We start from the raw sequence: 18,256 nt of genomic DNA on the forward strand, positions 1-18,256 counted from the left end.
TAACAGAATTCTCATCCTTAACCCATCCTTCCCCGCTCCTCTTCCCATCCTTCCTGCTCCTCCTGTCCATCCTTCCCCATTCCTCTTGTCCATCCTTCCTACCTCCTGTCTATCCTTCCCCGCTCCTCTTGCCCATCCTTCCCTGTGCTTTTGCTCACCTGTCTCCCACCTGCTAGTTCTTCATTTCTTCCCAATAAAACCCACTGGCAGCTCAGGCCCTAAGTGTCTTCTCTTCCAGAAGTCCCATCTCCAGTTCCCTCCAATGGCTCTCAGAGCTCACCAGACATGTATGCTCTCAACCAGTTACTTTTCATTATCTGTATCTTCCAGCGCTACAGATGAACCTCTAGGGCCCACATCAGGAAGACCAGACCCATCCGGCTTCAAAGCCTAGGTCAGACCCACCACAGCATGTGTCCAGGGGCCCCAGGAGGGAGCATCTGTCAAGCTCACTTGGGTGAGTGGCCACACAGAAACTGAAAAGAGAATTTTCCTAGCATCCGGCAAATAAATTATCCTCAGCTGACCCTGTCTTTCTAACAGCAACCTGCTGTTGCTGCTAAGAGTGACCGGGAGAGCCCAGCTCAGGGGGGAGGAGCCCCAGCGCGGCAGATCCTAAGTGTCAACAGCCTTCGTGACACTGTGCTGCCATCCCTGTTCTGCCCACTCCCCCCAACACCCCCAGGTGCAGAGTCACAGAGAGGGCTCAGCTGTCCAAGGGAGCGCCACACTCTTCACCTCATACTTATTAGGTGCAATGAAGTTTAAGGTCTCATCGGGGTCATACAGGATGGAGAAAGCCAATTCCAACACTTCCTAAAGGAAGGAAAAGGGTTTCAGTTATTTGGAGCCATTAACAGAATGGCCTGAATTCTACACACCAAGATCTTGGCCAAAGTCCTTGTACCTTGGGACCATCACCGAATGTGCTGATTCAGATGTGATGTCATCAGGGTCGCAGGGCTCGTGCGTAAGTGTGACTAGAGATGAGGCCAGTGATGATCAACCTTCACTTACCCACTCCCCACACAATCATGCCTAGGATGTGGTGACACTTTTTTTTCTTTTTTCCAGCTCCTCCTACAGCATTAGGAAGTTCCCGGGCTAGGGGACGAATCAGAGTTGCAGCTGGAGCCTAGGCCACAGCCACAGCGAGGTGCATTGGTGACTGCACTGCAGCTTACAGCAACACCAAATCCTTAACCCGCTGAACGAGGCCAGGGATCAAACACGCATCCTCACAGAGACAACTTCGGGTCCTTAACCCACTGAACCACAATGGGAACTCCTGATGATACTTTAACGATTGGAAAAAGCCATTTCTCAACACTCAGAACCTCTGAATGTCAGAGTCAATGACTGCATATTACCCTAAGTGTGTGTGTGTGTGCGCGTGTGTGTGTGTATGTGTGTGTGTGTGATATATCTGGGTAATTAAAATGAAAGCTGTAATGGTTTAAAAAACCACCACAACGAAAATAAACTGTAGCCAAAGATGGGACAACCTGAGCATCAACAATATACCTGTAGTGGACTGAAACAAATGTAATAGGCCTTTTAAATCCATGAGTTCATAATAATACTAAAAATCGAAACAAAATGCATGTACAAAATGGGTCACTGATGGATGATGCCAGGGAACTTCATGGTTTTAAAAGTAGGTACATAAGAGTTCCCATCGTGGCGCAGTGGTTAACTAATCCGACTAGGAACCATGAGGTTGAGGGTTTGATCCCTGGCCTTACTCAGAGGGTCGGGGATCCGGTGTTGCCGTGAGCTGTGGTGCAGGTCATCGCAGATTCGGCTTGAATTCTGAGTGGCTGTGGCTGTGGCTGTGGTGTAGGTGGGTGGCAACAGCTCCAATTAGACCCCTAGCCTGGGAACCTCCATATGCCACAGGAGTGGCCCTAGGAAAGGCAAAAAAAAAAAAAAAGTAGGTACGTAAAAGGAAAGAATCAAGCATTTTCCTTCTTTCTTATATAAACTGTACCACTGGGAAACTACAGTAGATGATGGCAAGTTTCTCTATAGAGAAGTAGTTCAGCTAATGATAAAAAGGGATGACTGCACTATAATACTAGTTTGCAAACCTTAACTTACTAATGAAATGAGGCGCTGAGCATCACGAGTCTGCTAACATCACAAAAAGAGAGACGGCCAGAGTTATGGGCCTCTGGATAGAATGTAATACCATCTAGGAAGGAGTCATGCCAAAACAAAAACGTCAAGCCTGAACTGGATCAAGCCTCTAGATCGCTCTACCAATTTACAGATCTGGGACAGAGGCACGAGCTAAACTATACCACGGGGAGACAGTCAGCAGATTTCAGACTCTGAGAAACTATCAAACAAGCAACCTGGTTTCTTCAACTGATAAGCTGCAGAGAGTGGGAGGAGGGGGAGAGCACGAGAGGACGGAAAAGACTGAGGGGGAATTTATGAAGTAGGAAACTTAAAAGATGAATTACAACGTGTAAATCCTATTTGGATTCTGATTAGCAACAAAATGGGTATGAGTGTGTGTGGATGTACATGTATGTGCGAATACACATACATATATTTTTATACAGAGAAACTATAATATTTTTAAGATAATTAGTGGAAAATCAAACATCAGTGGGATATCTGACACTAAATAGCAATCTTTTATTTCCTTTTAGGTGTAAAAATGGTATCGTGAGTATATTAGAAGAGTCGTTACAATTTAGAGACACATTCTAAATATTAATCGATGAAATGATAAAATACTTGAGATTTTCTTCAAAGTAATAATGGGGAGGCACAAGTGGACGGGGAGACTTCACCCCGGTTGTTGAGGCCGGACAGGGCATGTATGGGGGCTCTATCTATTCTGGTTTCTGTCCATAGTGTTTTTAATAAAATATTCAGGAATAATTTAAGGAGAGAGAATGGGCGAGAGGCCATGCACCTAGAAAGCAACCACCACGGACTGCTCCCCAGGTGTCACGGTGACAACAGCTCAGACCCAGGCCTGCCCCTCCACTCACCTTGTTCTGTTTCAGAGCGCTTTTCTCTTTCATGTGGGGACAGTCTTTCCCAGTGACAATGGCCTTAATGTCTGCAACAGGAACTGATACATGAAAGGACTTAGTTTTTGGAAGCTTTATGCTGCAAGTTGGTCCTCGCATCAGTGCTGGAAGGGAAACTGCAGCCCCCAGACTCACGGGGCTGTACGCGCTCAGGGAGGGTGGCCTGGGTTGGCCCCTCCTCCGTGGCCACCGTGCATGGCCCGTGGCTGGCGGGGCTGTGTCAAGTCTAACTGGGGGTCAGTTCGGGGCTTTTGGATTGTCTCCCTAAGGAACAGGGCCTCAGACACTCACCTCACTTCTATCTCGCGGTAATAAAGATGACAACGGACACCGTAGTAATTACTCTTACTCCCTGCCAGCCACTGTTGTAAGTGCTTTACACAGAGGACTCATTCAGTCCTCGGACAAGGGAAATGTGGCTGTTATCCTCATTTTCCAGAAGAATCCAAGGCAAGGGGGAGAATTAACTTGTAATTCATTAGAATTAAACTGCAAAGCCAGGACCTGAACCCAGGCAATCAGGCTTCAGAGCTTCTGCTCTTAATGAACCAGTGCATTGTTTTCCATCACCCTTTACAAATCTGCAAACCCACTCACATCTGTGCTCTCACTGAATTCTCCGGACAGCCCCGTGCGGCAGGCCAGGTGCAGATGTCCTCTGACCGAGGGAGAAACAGCTTCAGAGAAATAACTGGCCCAAGGCCAGATGACCAGTTTGAAACAGCCAAGACTAGAACCCAGGTCTCCTAACAGCCTGTCCAGCTCCCAAGACATCTCAACAGAGAAATAAACCTACTTTTCTCCTGCAGGGATTCGAACGTCACCTCCCCTTGAGGGTTGTCATCCAAGTCTCCGTAGTGCAGGACCTTGTGGTTCAGGGCCAACCGGCAGTACCAGAAACGTTCTGGAACACAAGGGGGGCCAGGCAGGTAAGCAAGGACAGTTCTGGGACAAGCCTGGGCACACGAGGGGCAAGAAGACGACTTGATCCCAGGCTGCTTCCTGCAGGGACTGTGCAGCTGCTCCGGGCAGTAAGGACAGAGAGCCCAGCGCCCAGGCCCCGGTCTCACCTTGCCTTCGGCGATTCCCAATCTTTCGGAAGCTGCTGCCCTCACAGAGCCGGTTCAGGCGCTGCTGCTTGATCAGCTCAAGGATCTCGGGCTGGATCTTCTCCCTGAGCTCCCTGGGGCGGACATGCGCCGGAGTAAGAAGGTCAGGGGACAGCAGAGCTTCTGAAGGGAGGCAGAGCTGGGGCTGCCCCCTGCCCTGGCCTGGACTTACACAATTGGCGGGGACTGGAAGTCATCCTGACTCATCCTCTCTGACTGGCGCAGGCGCAGAATCTCAGAGTAGCTCAGGCTCCGCAGTTTGCTCTTAAACTGGTCCAACGAGTTGGGTTTGGAGGGCAAGGCTCGGGTGATCTGCTCTCGGACTACCTGCATAACCTGAGAGGAGACAAGAAGGCGGCCCTGCTCCGGTGAACGGGCACCAGGCTCTGTGCGCCCCCGGGGCCTGGGCAGGGTAGGCACCCACTGGGTGTGTAAGAGCTTGGACTCTCTCAGGCATGCCTTCCTGGGCAGATACCTAGGACAAACGATGCCAGATAGTGACAAAGGCTTTATTTCTCACATATTTCAATTGTCACCGGTATGGTGGAATGAGTGTAGGCTGCTGGGGCCAGAGATAAATGGGTTCATACCCTCTGTGCCTTACTCTGTCCCTTGAGTGAGTCACTTAACATCCTCAGGCCCCACCTACTCATCTTGAAAGAGAGACAAAGGAAGACACATCTGACAGAGCCCGCCGTGAGGACTGAGATGCTATGTGGACACACAACGCCTGGCACGCTGGAGCGGCACAGCGCAGTGTTCACGGTACGTGTGACTCCCTTAAACAACCACAGCTAAAGGAAGAAGCAGGACTCCACCTGCACATCCGGTCAGTGCTCCACCAATGAAGGAAAAATCTATAGGAAAAAACAAAGACTAGAGGGAAACACATAAAAATGGTTGTGGTTGCTGGGTAGAGGAATTACAGATAGCTTTGTTTCTCTTTATATTTTACGAATTGTTTGCAACGAGATGAGCAGCTTCAAAAGAGCCAAGTCCCAGATCAGCAGCTCTCGGGGGCTCGCAGTGCTGTCCGGAAAGCATCGGGGGATGACTGCTGTAGATGCCCCAGCATGCATATCACGCTCTCTGCTCCTTGATCTCAGCTGACAAAACTGCAGCTCTGCCTGCAGAGGAGCATGCAGCAACACTGGGAGCAAGGCTGGGTGGTATGAGAACCCGGAGCTTCAGCCCCCGACCCCTGCTCAACACAGCGGTTCAGGAATCCCGATCTGATCACAACCCCAGAGCTGTGGCCACATAGATCTGAAGACACAGACACTAAATTCTTGCCTTGGGGCAGCTTATGAGACTACCTTGCTGGAAGGAGCCCCAGGGGGACCCAACAGGGAAGATGGGAAGGTTGGGTGACGACGACCTGGCGCCAAGACCACCACGTGCCAGTGATCAGTAAACCAGAGCTTTCACTGCTACACTATTCTCCTGTCCAACAGGAAGATGGGAGGGGCTCGGACGGGTCCACTGGGCCAACGAGGGCCCAGGGCACTACGGGGGAGACACATGCTCAGGGCTACTGAGGGGCTGAGGCTCTCAATGCCTTTGTCTTGTGACACAGAGTCGCAGAACCCCATGGGCTTCCAGCTCAGGGATTTCCTCAGGCTCTGGCCTCCTGTCACGGGCTGCGCTGGGACGGCTCAGCCCTGGGCCTCAGAGCTCTGCCACACGGACCTTGTTGAAGTCCTCGGCTGTGGCCCTCATCTCCTTCCAGGTCTTGTTCAACAGCTGGATGCAGATTCCAAACAGCTCCTCGAAGGCTCGGTCATGGGTGAAGAACATCGGGTGGTAGTCGTTGCGGCCTTCGTTTGCTGTGGAAGAAGAGAAACCTGGGATCCTCCGCACCGAGGTCCAGGGGAGCTAAACCAGACTGCGGGCCGGGCCTGGTGAGGGTGTGATGGGCCCGCCTCCACCTCCTTAGCCTTCTGCTCCAGGCGCTTTCTCTCGATCTGGCTCAATCTGGGTACAAACGGGCTCAGCTGGCCCTTAACACAGGAGTGAGTGGATGGCAGCGCAGCTACTGGACATGCTCAAATCACCAGCTCAAACAAGCCCCAGCCATGACGCCCATAAACAAGGCAAAGATGGATTACATCTCACTCAGTGGTTTAAAAAAAAAGGCAGGGGCGGGGCGGCAAGTTCCTGTCGTGGCTCAGCAGAAACAATCTGACTGGCATCCATGAGGATGCAGGTTCGATCCCTGGCCTCGTTCAGTTGGTTAATGATCCGGCATTGCCGTGAGCTGTGCTGTAGGTCGCAGACGAGGCTCAGATCTGATGTTGCTGTGGCTGTGGTGTAGGCCGGCAGCTACAGATCCGATTCGACCCCTAGCCTGGGAACCTGCATATGCCACAAGTGCGGCCCTAAAAAAGACAAAAATAAAAGAAGAAGCAAAAGCAAAATAAGGCTGTGCAGTCCCACAGACACCTGACTCTATCACCAGGTTTCTGAGTACAAGGAACGGCTGAAGGGGGAGGCGGCGCTGCACAGACTTACGCAGTTCCCCAACCTGTAGGATTTCACAGAGCATTTTGGTGAGCTCGATGGCACTGCGGCCAAAGGGGCACTCGTGTTTGTCTTCTCGGCTGCTGTTCTCCAATACGATCTGTCGGGGGAAGAGAGAAGGAGGGTTAGGGAGGGAGGCAGGCGATGTGGCATCCGCATGGAGGGGGCTGGTCCCCAACCTTTACCCGGATGTACGTGTCCTGATGGACTTTGGCCAAGTACAGCATGTTGTCCAAGGCCAGCATGCCAGGAGGAGTCTGGGTAAAGTCCATTGCTGGGTTGATGTGGTTCTGGAGAAATAAAGACAAATAAAGATCTGAGACTCAGTAGCCTTCCCATATTCGGTTTCAGCTGAGGGGAAGCCCGATTGCCCCTCTGCCACATGCCACTAGCACCTCACACTTGCCTGTCATAGCTCTTGTCTCGTGCCCACCTCTACTGCGGCCACTGGACTGCGGCTGCCCGTCTTGTATCCCCAGTGCATACAGTGCTGCTGGGCACGGAGTAGGGGCCAATATGTACTTAAATGAATGAACCCATCCTCAAGCTATAGCCTATCACAAAATACCCCCTCCAGCTTTTCAAAGAACATAGCTGCTCTGGGGAGAGGCCCCCTCTCCACCCATTGGCCGACCCCCCCTGCCGGGCCCTCCTACAGGTGAGTGTTTCATAGGGTCCAGAGTTGCACATAACCTGGTGAACCTGCCACAGCCAGGGCAAGCCAAGTGTCAAGGCCCCTCCAGCCTCTAGGGTCATCTGTTCCAGGACCACCGTGATGCTGAGGGAGAGCTGTCAGGGCGCTGTCTGGGTGGGCTCCTGTCTGGGTGGGCCCCTGCTTCCCATCGGGGGGAAGGTAGACACCAGTGTCTGGGCTCTGGGGAACTCACGGTAAATCCCAGCATCTTGTAGTCCTTGGTGTACATGGCTTTGCGTTTTTCAGTCCCACTCCCGGGGACGTTGCTAGGGTCAGACTCCGCATCAAATGCAATCCTCCTCAGTTCAAATATGATGTCTCTCTGAGCCTGGGAGGTGAACAGACAGTCAGCAGGTGAGTCAGCTAACCAAGAGGAGCAAGGAAAGCAGAGCGGGTCGGGCTTTCCCTGCAGAACTCTGGTCCTGATCGACTCTGAGGAGTCGCCTCTACCTTAGCTGGACAGAGATGGGCTTGGCCCAGAGAGTCTCCCAGCAGGAAGGGATCACGATGAGGCACAGAGCAGACACAACCCGCAGGGTTCCTGGCACACAGCGGGTGCTCAAGACATAAAGTGCAGCGCACACAATGCGAGCCAGGAAAGCTCTGTCCTGCTGAGAGCCTACCTGGTCGTTGGGGTCCATCTTGGTCATCATCCTTTCTTCCAGAAGGTTAAAGGTCAGGACTTGCAGGACATACAGCTGATGGGCCATCTCGGTTTTGATTGGGCGGTTCCCTCGGATCACATGCTGGAAAAAGCCAAGGCAGGGAGCGGGGGTGGGGGTGGGTTGGACTGACTTTCGCCTACTGAAGAGTCACATCCATGCAGTGAGGAAGAAGGTCTGCTGGGCAAGAGGTAGGGCTTTCCTCCCCCACAAGGGACTTTATGTTCTAGAAGGCGACAGAACACGAATGGGCCTGATTTAGGCGGAGATGATTCACTGCCGGCCCAAAGGGCAGCGTCTTTTTTTCTTGCACCCCCCTGGGCAGGGAAGTGGAGTGGGGTGGAGGCTGCCCTGTTAAGATTATGACGTGGGAGGTCAGTGGCTGGACCTCATGCCAACCGCCCGGACAACAGTGTGCGTGGAGGATCTGCTTGTGGAGCTGGACAGTACGATTCTTTTCTTCTCCCTTAGAAACTGTTTTGGACGGCCCCACCAAGGAGAGGTTTGGAAAAGATCACTCTCTTAAATGACCTCCGGACACCTACTCAAAGGGGGGCATCTGCCGCTCCCTGTCCGACCCCCTCATCCCCCTCACACTGGTCTCCTGCCCTTCCCTCCGCTCACTGTGTCTGTCCCCCATCCGGTGTCCCCTTGTCCCGCTCTCTCCTCTGACTCTGTCCTGCCCCCCTTCCCTCCTCCCTGATGCCCACCCACCTTGAGGGGTCCTTCTCCTCCTCTCATGCTCCATCTCTGTCCTGTTCTGCCTGCCAGTCCCCCATCTGTCCCTCCATCTGACCAGCACGGGTTCCCTTCCCGTCTCTCTCTCTGGGCCTATTCCCATGACCACGGTAGCCTCCTGCTCTTTGCTGCCTGCTACCTTGAATTCCTCATACCCTCTGTCTCACCCACCATCTCAAATCCTGTCATTCTTGGCCTCTCCTTGTCCAAGTGAGACTCTTGCCCAGTTTCTCACATGCGCCACCTTTGGGTTCCTACCCAGTCTAGCTCTGTCTCTAGAGCCGTGCTGTCCAATACGGCAGCCACGAGCCATATGTGGCCACATGCATCGAAGTCAGTTAAAACTAATTCAAGTAAAGCTGCAGGTCCTCAGGCACACTGGCCACACTGAGGGCGGCAAGCTCGGTGGCTAGTGGCCACTGCGCATGCTAGAGGGGATGTGGAACATTTCCATTCTCACAGGAAGTTCTCCTGGACAGCAGGACTCCAGAGCCTTCTAACTTGAGATCAGCTCTCTCTAGAGCTTGCTCTGGTTCCAGATCAACCTCTTGAGGCCTGTGCAGTCTCGTTTGGTAGCCACTAGCCACATGGGGCCGGTGCACACACCTGCAGTGTGGCGGGCCCAAAGTGAGATGTGCTGTAGCTGTAAATGCATACTGGCTATCAGAACCTTAGTACAAACAGAGAAAGGGTAAAATACCTCATTAATAATTTCTCTGTTGATTACATGTTGATATCATAGTATTTTAGATGTACTGGCTTAAATGAACTATATCATCAAGATTAATTCCCCCATTCCTTTTTTAATACTGCTTCTAGAACATGTGCAGTGGAACGAGTGGCTCACGTTGTATTTCCATTGGATGGTGGTGCTCTAAACTGCCTCTCCCGACCATGCAACTCCAGAGAGCTCTTCCCTTCTCTGCCTCTTTCTTGCTCTAGATCTGCACGGCCCCATAGAGCAGCCACAAGCCACAGATGGTATGTAAACTGAAATTTTAAAGAATTACAAACTCAGTTCCCCAGGTGCCCTAGACACATTTCAAGGGCTCGACAGTCACTCGTGGCTTGGGCTACCACTCTGGACACACCTCCACAAGTTCCACTGGCCAGCGCTGCTCCTGATCGCCCCGTGGCATGCATGCCGCGCCCTCACCTCCCCACCCACACCCCCAGCCCTCGCCCTCTCTCCAGCATGAGCTCTCTCTCTTCTCAGCTTTGTATGTGTCCCTCTGTCTCCCAAGCTTACTTCTCCCAGTCTGCTCTGCTCATCCTCCTCCCCACCCCACCCTCTCACTGCCCAGGCTCTTTGTCCTGCCTCGGCTACTTCCGCCACCTCCTGTGCCTCACTCTGAGCCTCTTCCTTTCTGTGTCCCTCCCTCTGCCATTCTGATTCCCCCCTGTCTGTCCATCCCTCCTCCTTCCTCCCCATCTCGCTCCATGATTCATAAAACCACTCTGAAGAGAGGTTAAAATGAATGGGATATTGGTTTTCATTCACTTTAACCCCCCTTTTGCACACTTAGAGATGTCATCGCGGGGTGGGGGGTGATTACTCTAGCCATCGATGGCTTGAAGAAGTACAGCTCCAGTCTGATCAAGTCTTATTTGACTGTCACGTATCTTGACGTCTCCGCGCTCTGGCTCAATCGTGTTAAATCCCCGGAATTTCGTGAGCATGCATTAACCGTTCGCTAGCAGACTGTCTCAGTGCTGAGTCCTAACTGCCTTCTACAGTGGACGGAACCTTTGCTTGTTCACCAGCTTGGCCCAGAAAGTTAGAGTTTAACTTCTAACCCCATTCGGGTAAGTAATAAGCCTTGAAATTCATTAAAGTTTCTTCCTCACTCCCACACGTGCAGGACAGCCCACTTGGCATGTGGACAAGAATGTGGGGGCCTGTGTGACAGGTCAGATCCCTCCTGCCGGCTGGGAGATGGCCTGGGAGATGGCCTGAGGGCAGGTGCTAGGTCTGCGAGGTGAAGTCTGACGGGCTTTGCACGTTTAGAGCAGCTGGTCGCTCTGCTTCGCAAGTGCTCATGGTTGCTCCTTGAACTCTACCAGCTTTGTATCGCTTTCACGGTGAAGGAAGCGCCCATGTGAGCAGAGTGCTCACCAAGTGCCAGGTACTCTGCTAAGCCCTGTATATATATTAGCTCGTTTGGTCCGCACATCCAGATGATCAAATCGAAGCCCACAGAAGTTAAGTGAGTTGCTCAAGATCAAAGATTGGTTACCTGCAGAGCAGGGGCTGCTGACTCCAAAGTTCACGTTCAGAGTTGCGAAGCCTTCCACTCTTGACTCCTGATTTCTCATTTCATTGCCTTCACTCTGATCTCCCAGTTTTATCTTGTTTTGATAACTGATAAGAAGGCCTCCTATAACCTAGCTCCCTGGCTCTCCTCGACCCCCCTTCCTCTCCCCCCCTCGCATCCCAGGTGGAACAGGGACTGAGACCTCCCTTCAAACGCCTCCCCTTCCCCACCAGAGCTGGCTCTGCTCGCCTCACCCCACCCCCTGAAACACACAGGTCTTGTAGTGGGATCTTTCTGAATGCCAGTGTGGTTATCTCACAATCCTCTGAGAGCCCCTCAACGGCTTTTGGGAAAAAGACTGAGGCCCGGCTTGATCTGCTCTTTGCCACCTCTCCAGCCTCGTCACAGATCCTCGCCCGCCTTCTACCCAGTCACAGTCTTGGAGGAATCCCTTTCCTGACTGGTCTGCTTGCTTATCCTCAGCCTCGTCTGAAGGCACGCCTCTAAAGCCTCCCGACATCTCTCCTTCCAGCAGGACTGACTGCTCTGCCTCTGAAACCTCCCAGGCCCCACACAGCCCAGGCTTCCGACTGGTGTCAGCTGAATGAATTCCTCTTCTGTGCCTGTTGTAGCACATGCCCTCTGGATAAAACTTTTGGAGTTGTGGGGCAGCGAACGGTACAGCAGGTTAAGCACCTTCTTAGAGGCTCTGCAACTGCTGGTGGGACGGCCTCCTAGAGACAGCTTGACTTACAGAGGATCACAAAACAGGCTCTCCAGCTTAGAAAGTATTTAGTACCTACTGGTAAGTTCCCTCTGAGTGTCCATCCCACTCCACAGTAACTTCAGTAATAATAATACAACCATAACAATAGTAATAATTGCTGCTAATAGTAAAAACATAGCTTTCTCTGGGAACTCACATTGAGGATTATGGACCGAAGGTGCTTCTGTGCAAATGCGTTGGCCATATCCTATTGAGAAGAAGAAGGGAACGTGAGACAAGGCGGCAGGCACGCAGCTGCGACAACTGTCAAGAGGAAGGTGACGTCATGGCGCTGGAGCTTTTTCCCTGAACATTTTTTCCTTTCACATGAAAAGTGGACAAATGGAAAGAAGTTCACGGACTATCAAATATGCACCTTACACGCTGAACAAAGTTCCCGCACATTTTTTTTCACGAGTACAAATTAACGCAAACAGGGCTTCCTTTCCCAATGGCACAATCGACTGAGTCATCTTCAGAGAGGGACAAAAACTGCTTCAGGACAAGACAACTGTGTTACAAGGATGCCGGGCGATGGACAATGAGCACAGGGCACAGAGCAGCATGATGGTCCCAAGCCACATGCACTGTCCCAGACCGGAACCACTGCCAAGGCTGAAAGGGACTCTAATGAAACCCTGACTCCTAACAGAGGAAAGAGCCTGGGCCCCAGCATCCCCCTCCAGCCCCCCAGCAACACGCCAGCACACAGAGCTGGGGCAGGACACGCCGAAACAGCAAGTGCTCCATGACTCACTTCTGGCCGGTTTAGAGAACAATGTGTTGGGTGCTTTGGGGTAATTTTTCATAATAGGGTCACTGTTTTTATTATATTTGATCCGGTTTTGACAGTAACACTTTATTTATTTAGCACACTCAGAAATAAAGTAGCCCAAGTTAAGCAAATCTTCCAGGGAATGAAGCCTTAAGGGTCCTCTCAGAACCATTATTTTGATCATTCTTATGCAAATCTTCTAAAAATATATACACTTCTTTATTTCTGAAGGGATAACCATGATTATAATTTAATCAGTGCTGAGGACTTGGCTTCATCAAAAACCCCACATTGGTTATTGTTCTGTGCTGTGACACTGCAATACCCTAAGGAGCTCCTGGGAGGGGAAGCTGTTTTCCCCTAAACAAAATGGTCCCAGATTACAATGCTTTTTATTTTTCTGACAGCTTTTCATAATTCTTCTGTCTCCTCCTTCCAATGTCAGCCATCACTTTTTATAATGTTAATTAGTATGACTTCACTTTCTAAACTGCTGCCTTAATTTAATTTTATAGATAATTCTAAATCAAAGGGCCTGAGGGAGCTGTCACACCCCTCCTCTGGAGCAGTATCTGTGAGCCCCAGCATTTTTCTCAGAGCTGGAAGGCCTTTTTCTCTCGCTTCTAGATTTCTAGCCATATTCCAAATGGCTGACACTGCCAGAAACATGAAGTTTTACTTCGCATCCCCTGAGCACACACTGGCTGGCAGGAAAAGGTAGACTAGAAACTACTTTAGCAGCTATGGGAGGCCGGTTCGAGATTAAATCTTGCTATAGACACTTACCAAGAGGGTAACTGACAGCGGTCTGCTGCCGAACATAAAGGCCTTTGAGCAAAGGCTTCTCTGTGGTGCCAGGGAAGCACCCGGCCAAGCTGACCTCTCTGAGCTCCCTCGAACCAAGAAACAAGCATCCGAATTCCCTTCAGTCAACTGTCGAAAACCTTTCCAATTCCTACAGACTAATAAGCATCCAAAAGGGCATGGATTTACCTTCACTCTTGGCTATAGCAAGCTGGAAGGCAATGCACCTGCTCTCATCTAGATGAAAGTCACAGGCTGTTTCTGAATCTCATCTTCCCTGGCGGAGGCACAGCGCCACGTGAGGGCAGGTTACAGAGGAGAGACTGGGCCACACTCCCTGGGGCGCCATTCCCTTAATCCTTTGTGTGACCCTGATCTGCAGTGCTCCTCTGAGTGTCCTGACAAACAAGATTTACAGCACACAACCTCTTCCTGTGTCTTCAAGTTCCCTGAACAACTAGATTAGATCGTGAGATTCCTGCCCAGCTTTGACCTCCCCACCTGGGAGAGCGCGGGGCCCCTCTCCACACGGCAACGCTACTTACAGTGACAGGCAGGTCTAGAGGATTAAGGTGCTTGTCCTGCCGGCAGAAAGCAAAAAGCACAGAGAGAAGCAGATGGAAGAATGAGCTTTCGGCTTACATTCAAAACAGGACTAGGAAGGGAGAGATTATCAGAGCAAGCCATCCAAGAAGGACAAGGACAGACAGAACCACAGATGCTCCTGGTCCTCCCACCAGAGTCTACCAAGAACTTGGTACATGATCACAGGAACCACAACTCACTGAGCCCACGGTACTGACAGAGGATCACAGTCTTTCTTTCGTACATCCCTTGGGCTTTTACCAGAGAAATCTAGGATGGTAGGGTTGGAAGGGCCCTTAGAGATCTTTTAATCTGGTCTTTTCATTTAACAGAAAGAGAAATGGAGACCCAGGGAGGCTAAAGTACTTGCCCAGCAGTGGCAGGAAAAGTATTCTCTCGGCCTCAGGGCCCTGGCCTCTTAGGGCCCTGCTGACTCTACTGCCCAGCGGACTCCTGGTTTCCTCACTCGTAAAGTAGGGATATGACATCCTTATGAAATAAACGGGCAGACGTTGTTGCACCCATACTAGAGGTGAGGCAACAGGGGTTCAGAGATGTCGGGTGACTTGCATCATGTCACACAGCTAGGGGAGAAAGACGTTTAGAACCTGGTTCAGAGGCTCTTCATACTTGAAACTTCGAGCTAAGCCCCTCCCCTCCTGCTTCCTTAAGCAAAGATCACATTTTGTTTTTATCTCCTTGGACTCAGGGGATCTCCTGTCCCTGCTCCTTGATCCTCTAGCCCAGGGATTGTCACACTAGGGCCAAGTGAGGCCTGTCGCCTATTTGTGTCTGGAAGGTCTATGGAAAGACAGCCCCTCCCACCTGTCTGCCTCTTGTCAGGGGCTACCTTTGGCTACAGTCACAAGGTTAAATAGTTGCCGCAGAGACCATAAAGGCCACCAGAAGAAAAATATTTTATTTATTTGCCCTCGAGAGGAAAAAGTTTGCAGGCCCCCTGCTCTGACCTAAGACCCAGCTGGTTTTCCTCCTAGGTCTCCCCTGGGTCGTCCTTAGCAAAGCCCCTCTGACGGGCTCTGGCCACAGAGGGACAGGAGGAAAGACTCTTGGAAAATGACTAGGTGGGTGAGAAGTTTTCTCTCGGAAAAGCCCAGATAAAAAGCTTGAAAAGGCAGACACAGACCTGTCTCTTGTCCTCAGGAGCCTTCAGAAAAAGTGCGTTAATCAGTGCAATGGCGTAGGTCTGAATCTCCTGGTTGGAGCTGTGTCAATGGAGAAAGAAGGCAGAGGGAAATTAGAAGACAGGCCAGCAAGACGACCCTTAGAGATGGTTTAAAACAATCATTCATAGACTGTAATCAAATCATAAGCGGAGGTGAAGGCTCAAAAGCCTTAAAAAAAGTGGGCAGATGTCCTGTCCCAGCAATTCCACTAACAGGAATTTATCCGAAGGAATTTATAAATTTTAAATATATATATATAATTTATATATCCAAATAAACAGGAATTTATTCCAAAGACAGTCATCAGAGAGCTGTGCCAGCATTACTGGTAAGATGTTTCACTGAAGTACTCTTTAAAAAAAGAGTTACATTTGGTAAATAATCCCAATGTTCACAGTAGCAACTCCAAAGCAGTCATTAAAAACCATGTTTTAGCATAAAGGTTCTTCACTTGGGATCAGAGATGGCTTTAGAGTGTCTGTGAACCCTAAAAATAGTGCAGCAATTAGTCCATGTAGCTGGTTGACTATATATTTTTTCCAGGGAGGTTAAGAGTCCATAGCTGTTATTGATTTTTCAAAGGAATTTCTGGAGTGCCAAAAAAATTAGAACGACCTTTTGAGAAGATTCTTTGACATGGGGTATGTTCAAGATCTATGATTCTGTAAAAAAGCCAAGGCACGCACCATTTGTGTAGGAAGATTCCAACTTTGTTAAAAACATGCGTAGAAAAAAAGACCAGCGGGATAATCAGTTTCATGTGAACAGTGGTTATGTCTGGAGGGGGGATAATGGGCAAGTGACTTACTTTTTGTGCTTTTCTGTATTTTCAAAGTCTTCAACTACGAACTTACTTTAAGTAAACACAGTAACTACAACCCTTCTCTGGAAACCCTTGACAAGGGTTTCCACCTGCCCCGTGGTGGGTGCACTCTGTGGCTCTCTTTCCAGAGGGGCTGCTGGGCTTCCTGGTTGGGTGGGGGCATCGTGGAAGTCTAACGGAGGACACTAAGTGTCCCTCAGCCCAGCAGCAGAGGACATAGTTTCTCGGGACAGTAGTGGGCTGAAAGCATTCAGACTGACCCCTGAGAAACGCCTCGATCCTCCATCAGCCCTAGGGAGGTAACTGAAACAAAGAAACAGAGGTCAATCTGAGGTCAGGAAAAGCAGAGCTCTTCATCTGAGTTGGTAATGTCCCCCTCGCTTCCGCCAACCTTTGGGGCTTTTGGGGTATGAAAGCAGAGGCTGAAGAATTCCTTAGAGGAGAGACAAGGAGAAATCAGAGCTGCAAATCTCCTTGTGCTTTCTTTTTACTTGGACTCATGGGAAGGGGCAGGCTGAGCACAGAGCTGCCATAAACCAGCACGCCTGGGAGCTCTGGCTTCCCCGGGAACCAGCAGGGTGTTCTTCTGTCAACGTCCCACAGGCTGTAAGGGAGCAAGAGTCAGAAGGGAATCAGCAGCATCACCACCTTTGTTTGGGGAAGTCTAGTCCTCTTGAATGGTGCGCAGTGGTTGAGTGTGAAGTAAAAAGAATGGAGAACAGAGGAACAGGGCTCCTAAGGGATCGTCTGTCTTCGGCTTTTGTTCACTATCTGGTAAAATGTTTGAGGAGGTAAAAAGCTTCTTAAAGAACAAACAAAAGCAAAAAACAAAACAACGCTCCCACCCCAAATCTCCTGAATTTATGGAATACCTATCCTGTGCTGGCCACCACGCTAGACCTTTGATCTCCGTTGAGCCTCCCAAGTCTGGGAGGCTGGGAGGATTAACCCCAGACTGGAGATGAGGAAACTGAGGTCAGAAGAGAGCAGGTAACTTGCTGAAGGCCAAGACCCAGGGGAGCCTGGATTTGAACGGATACCTGGACTTGAACTCACGCGTTAGACGATACTTCTTGCTGCCCCCTCCAAGAGCAAACTTTAGTTCAGCAAGAGTTCATTCAGCAAATACTAGTTGAGCTTCAACTTAAACAAAGCAAGGGATACAAAAATGACTGGTCCCTGTTCCCAGAGAGCTCAAAGTTTAAATCAGGAGACAGATAATAAAAGTATAGTATTTTATATAAATATAATTCTCACAGGGACAGAGACAATTTGACCCATGGAGAAGAAAGCATCTAATTCTGCCTGGGGCCACGGTGTAGAGGAAGCCTGGGAGAAACACCACTGAGTCCTAAGAGGCAAGGAGAGATACAGAGGGTTTGAAGCAGGAACATGGCATGAACGGGTCTCAACTACGGGAGGAACGCCGGCAGTTGTGGACGAGGTGATGAGCGAATGAACGAGCAGACCAGCATCGGGGAATACAGCAAAGCAGACGGAGGACGGAAGGCTTGAGCAGAGGTGAGAGGGGAGAAGAGACCAGGTGGGGAAGGGAGGCTGGGCAGGGCCTCTACTTACACCTGGAGATGAGAGATGAGCTGCCCCACGGTGATCTCCTCAGCGATCTTCTGGTACAGACTCTGGCTGTTCAAGACCATGCTCTCCAGGATGGCCAGGGACCTCTGCAGGATTGACACATCCACCATGGGCTGGCTCACGTACCCTGCGATCTAAAGCCAGAGAGGGCAGGTCAGTGAGGAAGCTCAGGGCCCGAGAGAGCTGAAGGCTTAGCTTTTAGATACCCGCCCAAGCTCTCCTCTTAGGCGTGCTGCCCCCATTTGGACAGGTGTCCTCAGGTGGACAATGGTATGTGCTACACTGGCCGATGTGCCAGGGAGCCCCCAGATACGGTGTCCAATCAACTGTGTTTCCTTAAACCTAAGGGCTTAATCCTTTGTTTTCAAAATAAGGGTTCAGGTGTGAAAACGCTGCGTGTAAAAGGCAGATCTTCCTGATGCTGGGATCTCATTTGCTCTCCACATACATGCAGAGACTCGGAGATGCAGCAAGGACCTCAACGTCTTGTTCTCTAATCCCTTTCTCAAGCCCCATTATTACTATCCTTGATACAGGACCATTTCACTTTTGCCTAAATATCTCCAGCATCGGGCACGTCTCAATATCCCAGGCCAAAGACAGGTGCAATTCTAGGTCAGCAGGTCATATCATCCCTTGGTTTTAGTCCGGCTGTCTGAGTGGACACTGCCCCTTCTTATAGAAGAAAGGAGGAC

At 50.6% G+C, this 18,256-nt stretch overlaps 1 protein-coding gene across 11 annotated transcripts in view; it reads right to left on the reverse strand.

Moving 5' to 3' along the window:
• The window catches only part of ELMO2 (engulfment and cell motility 2), a 40,974-nt gene that overhangs the window by 2,223 nt on the left and 20,495 nt on the right, over positions 1–18,256 (reverse strand). For 7 of the 11 annotated variants that reach the window (XM_021078300.1, XM_021078301.1, XM_021078302.1 and 4 more), the window contains 13 exons: positions 17,544–17,695; positions 15,103–15,181; positions 11,952–12,002; positions 7,997–8,119; positions 7,567–7,701; positions 6,865–6,969; positions 6,671–6,779; positions 5,849–5,985; positions 4,332–4,495; positions 4,121–4,233; positions 3,847–3,954; positions 3,009–3,091; positions 739–816 (listed from right to left, as the gene is read on the reverse strand). In XM_021078300.1, the coding sequence (XP_020933959.1) occupies positions 739–816; positions 3,009–3,091; positions 3,847–3,954; positions 4,121–4,233; positions 4,332–4,495; positions 5,849–5,985; positions 6,671–6,779; positions 6,865–6,969; positions 7,567–7,701; positions 7,997–8,119; positions 11,952–12,002; positions 15,103–15,181; positions 17,544–17,695 (1,437 nt within the window). Of the gene's footprint in view, positions 1–738; positions 817–3,008; positions 3,092–3,846; positions 3,955–4,120; positions 4,234–4,331; positions 4,496–5,848; positions 5,986–6,670; positions 6,780–6,864; positions 6,970–7,085; positions 7,170–7,566; positions 7,702–7,996; positions 8,120–11,951; positions 17,696–18,256 lie in introns of all 11 variants that reach the window. The other 4 variants (XM_021078307.1, XM_021078308.1, XM_021078310.1 and 1 more) reach the window with 2 other exon arrangements.

The sequence above is a fragment of the Sus scrofa genome, chromosome 17 (genome assembly GCF_000003025.6).
Source record: "Sus scrofa isolate TJ Tabasco breed Duroc chromosome 17, Sscrofa11.1, whole genome shotgun sequence".
Taxonomy (NCBI): domain Eukaryota; kingdom Metazoa; phylum Chordata; class Mammalia; order Artiodactyla; family Suidae; genus Sus; species Sus scrofa.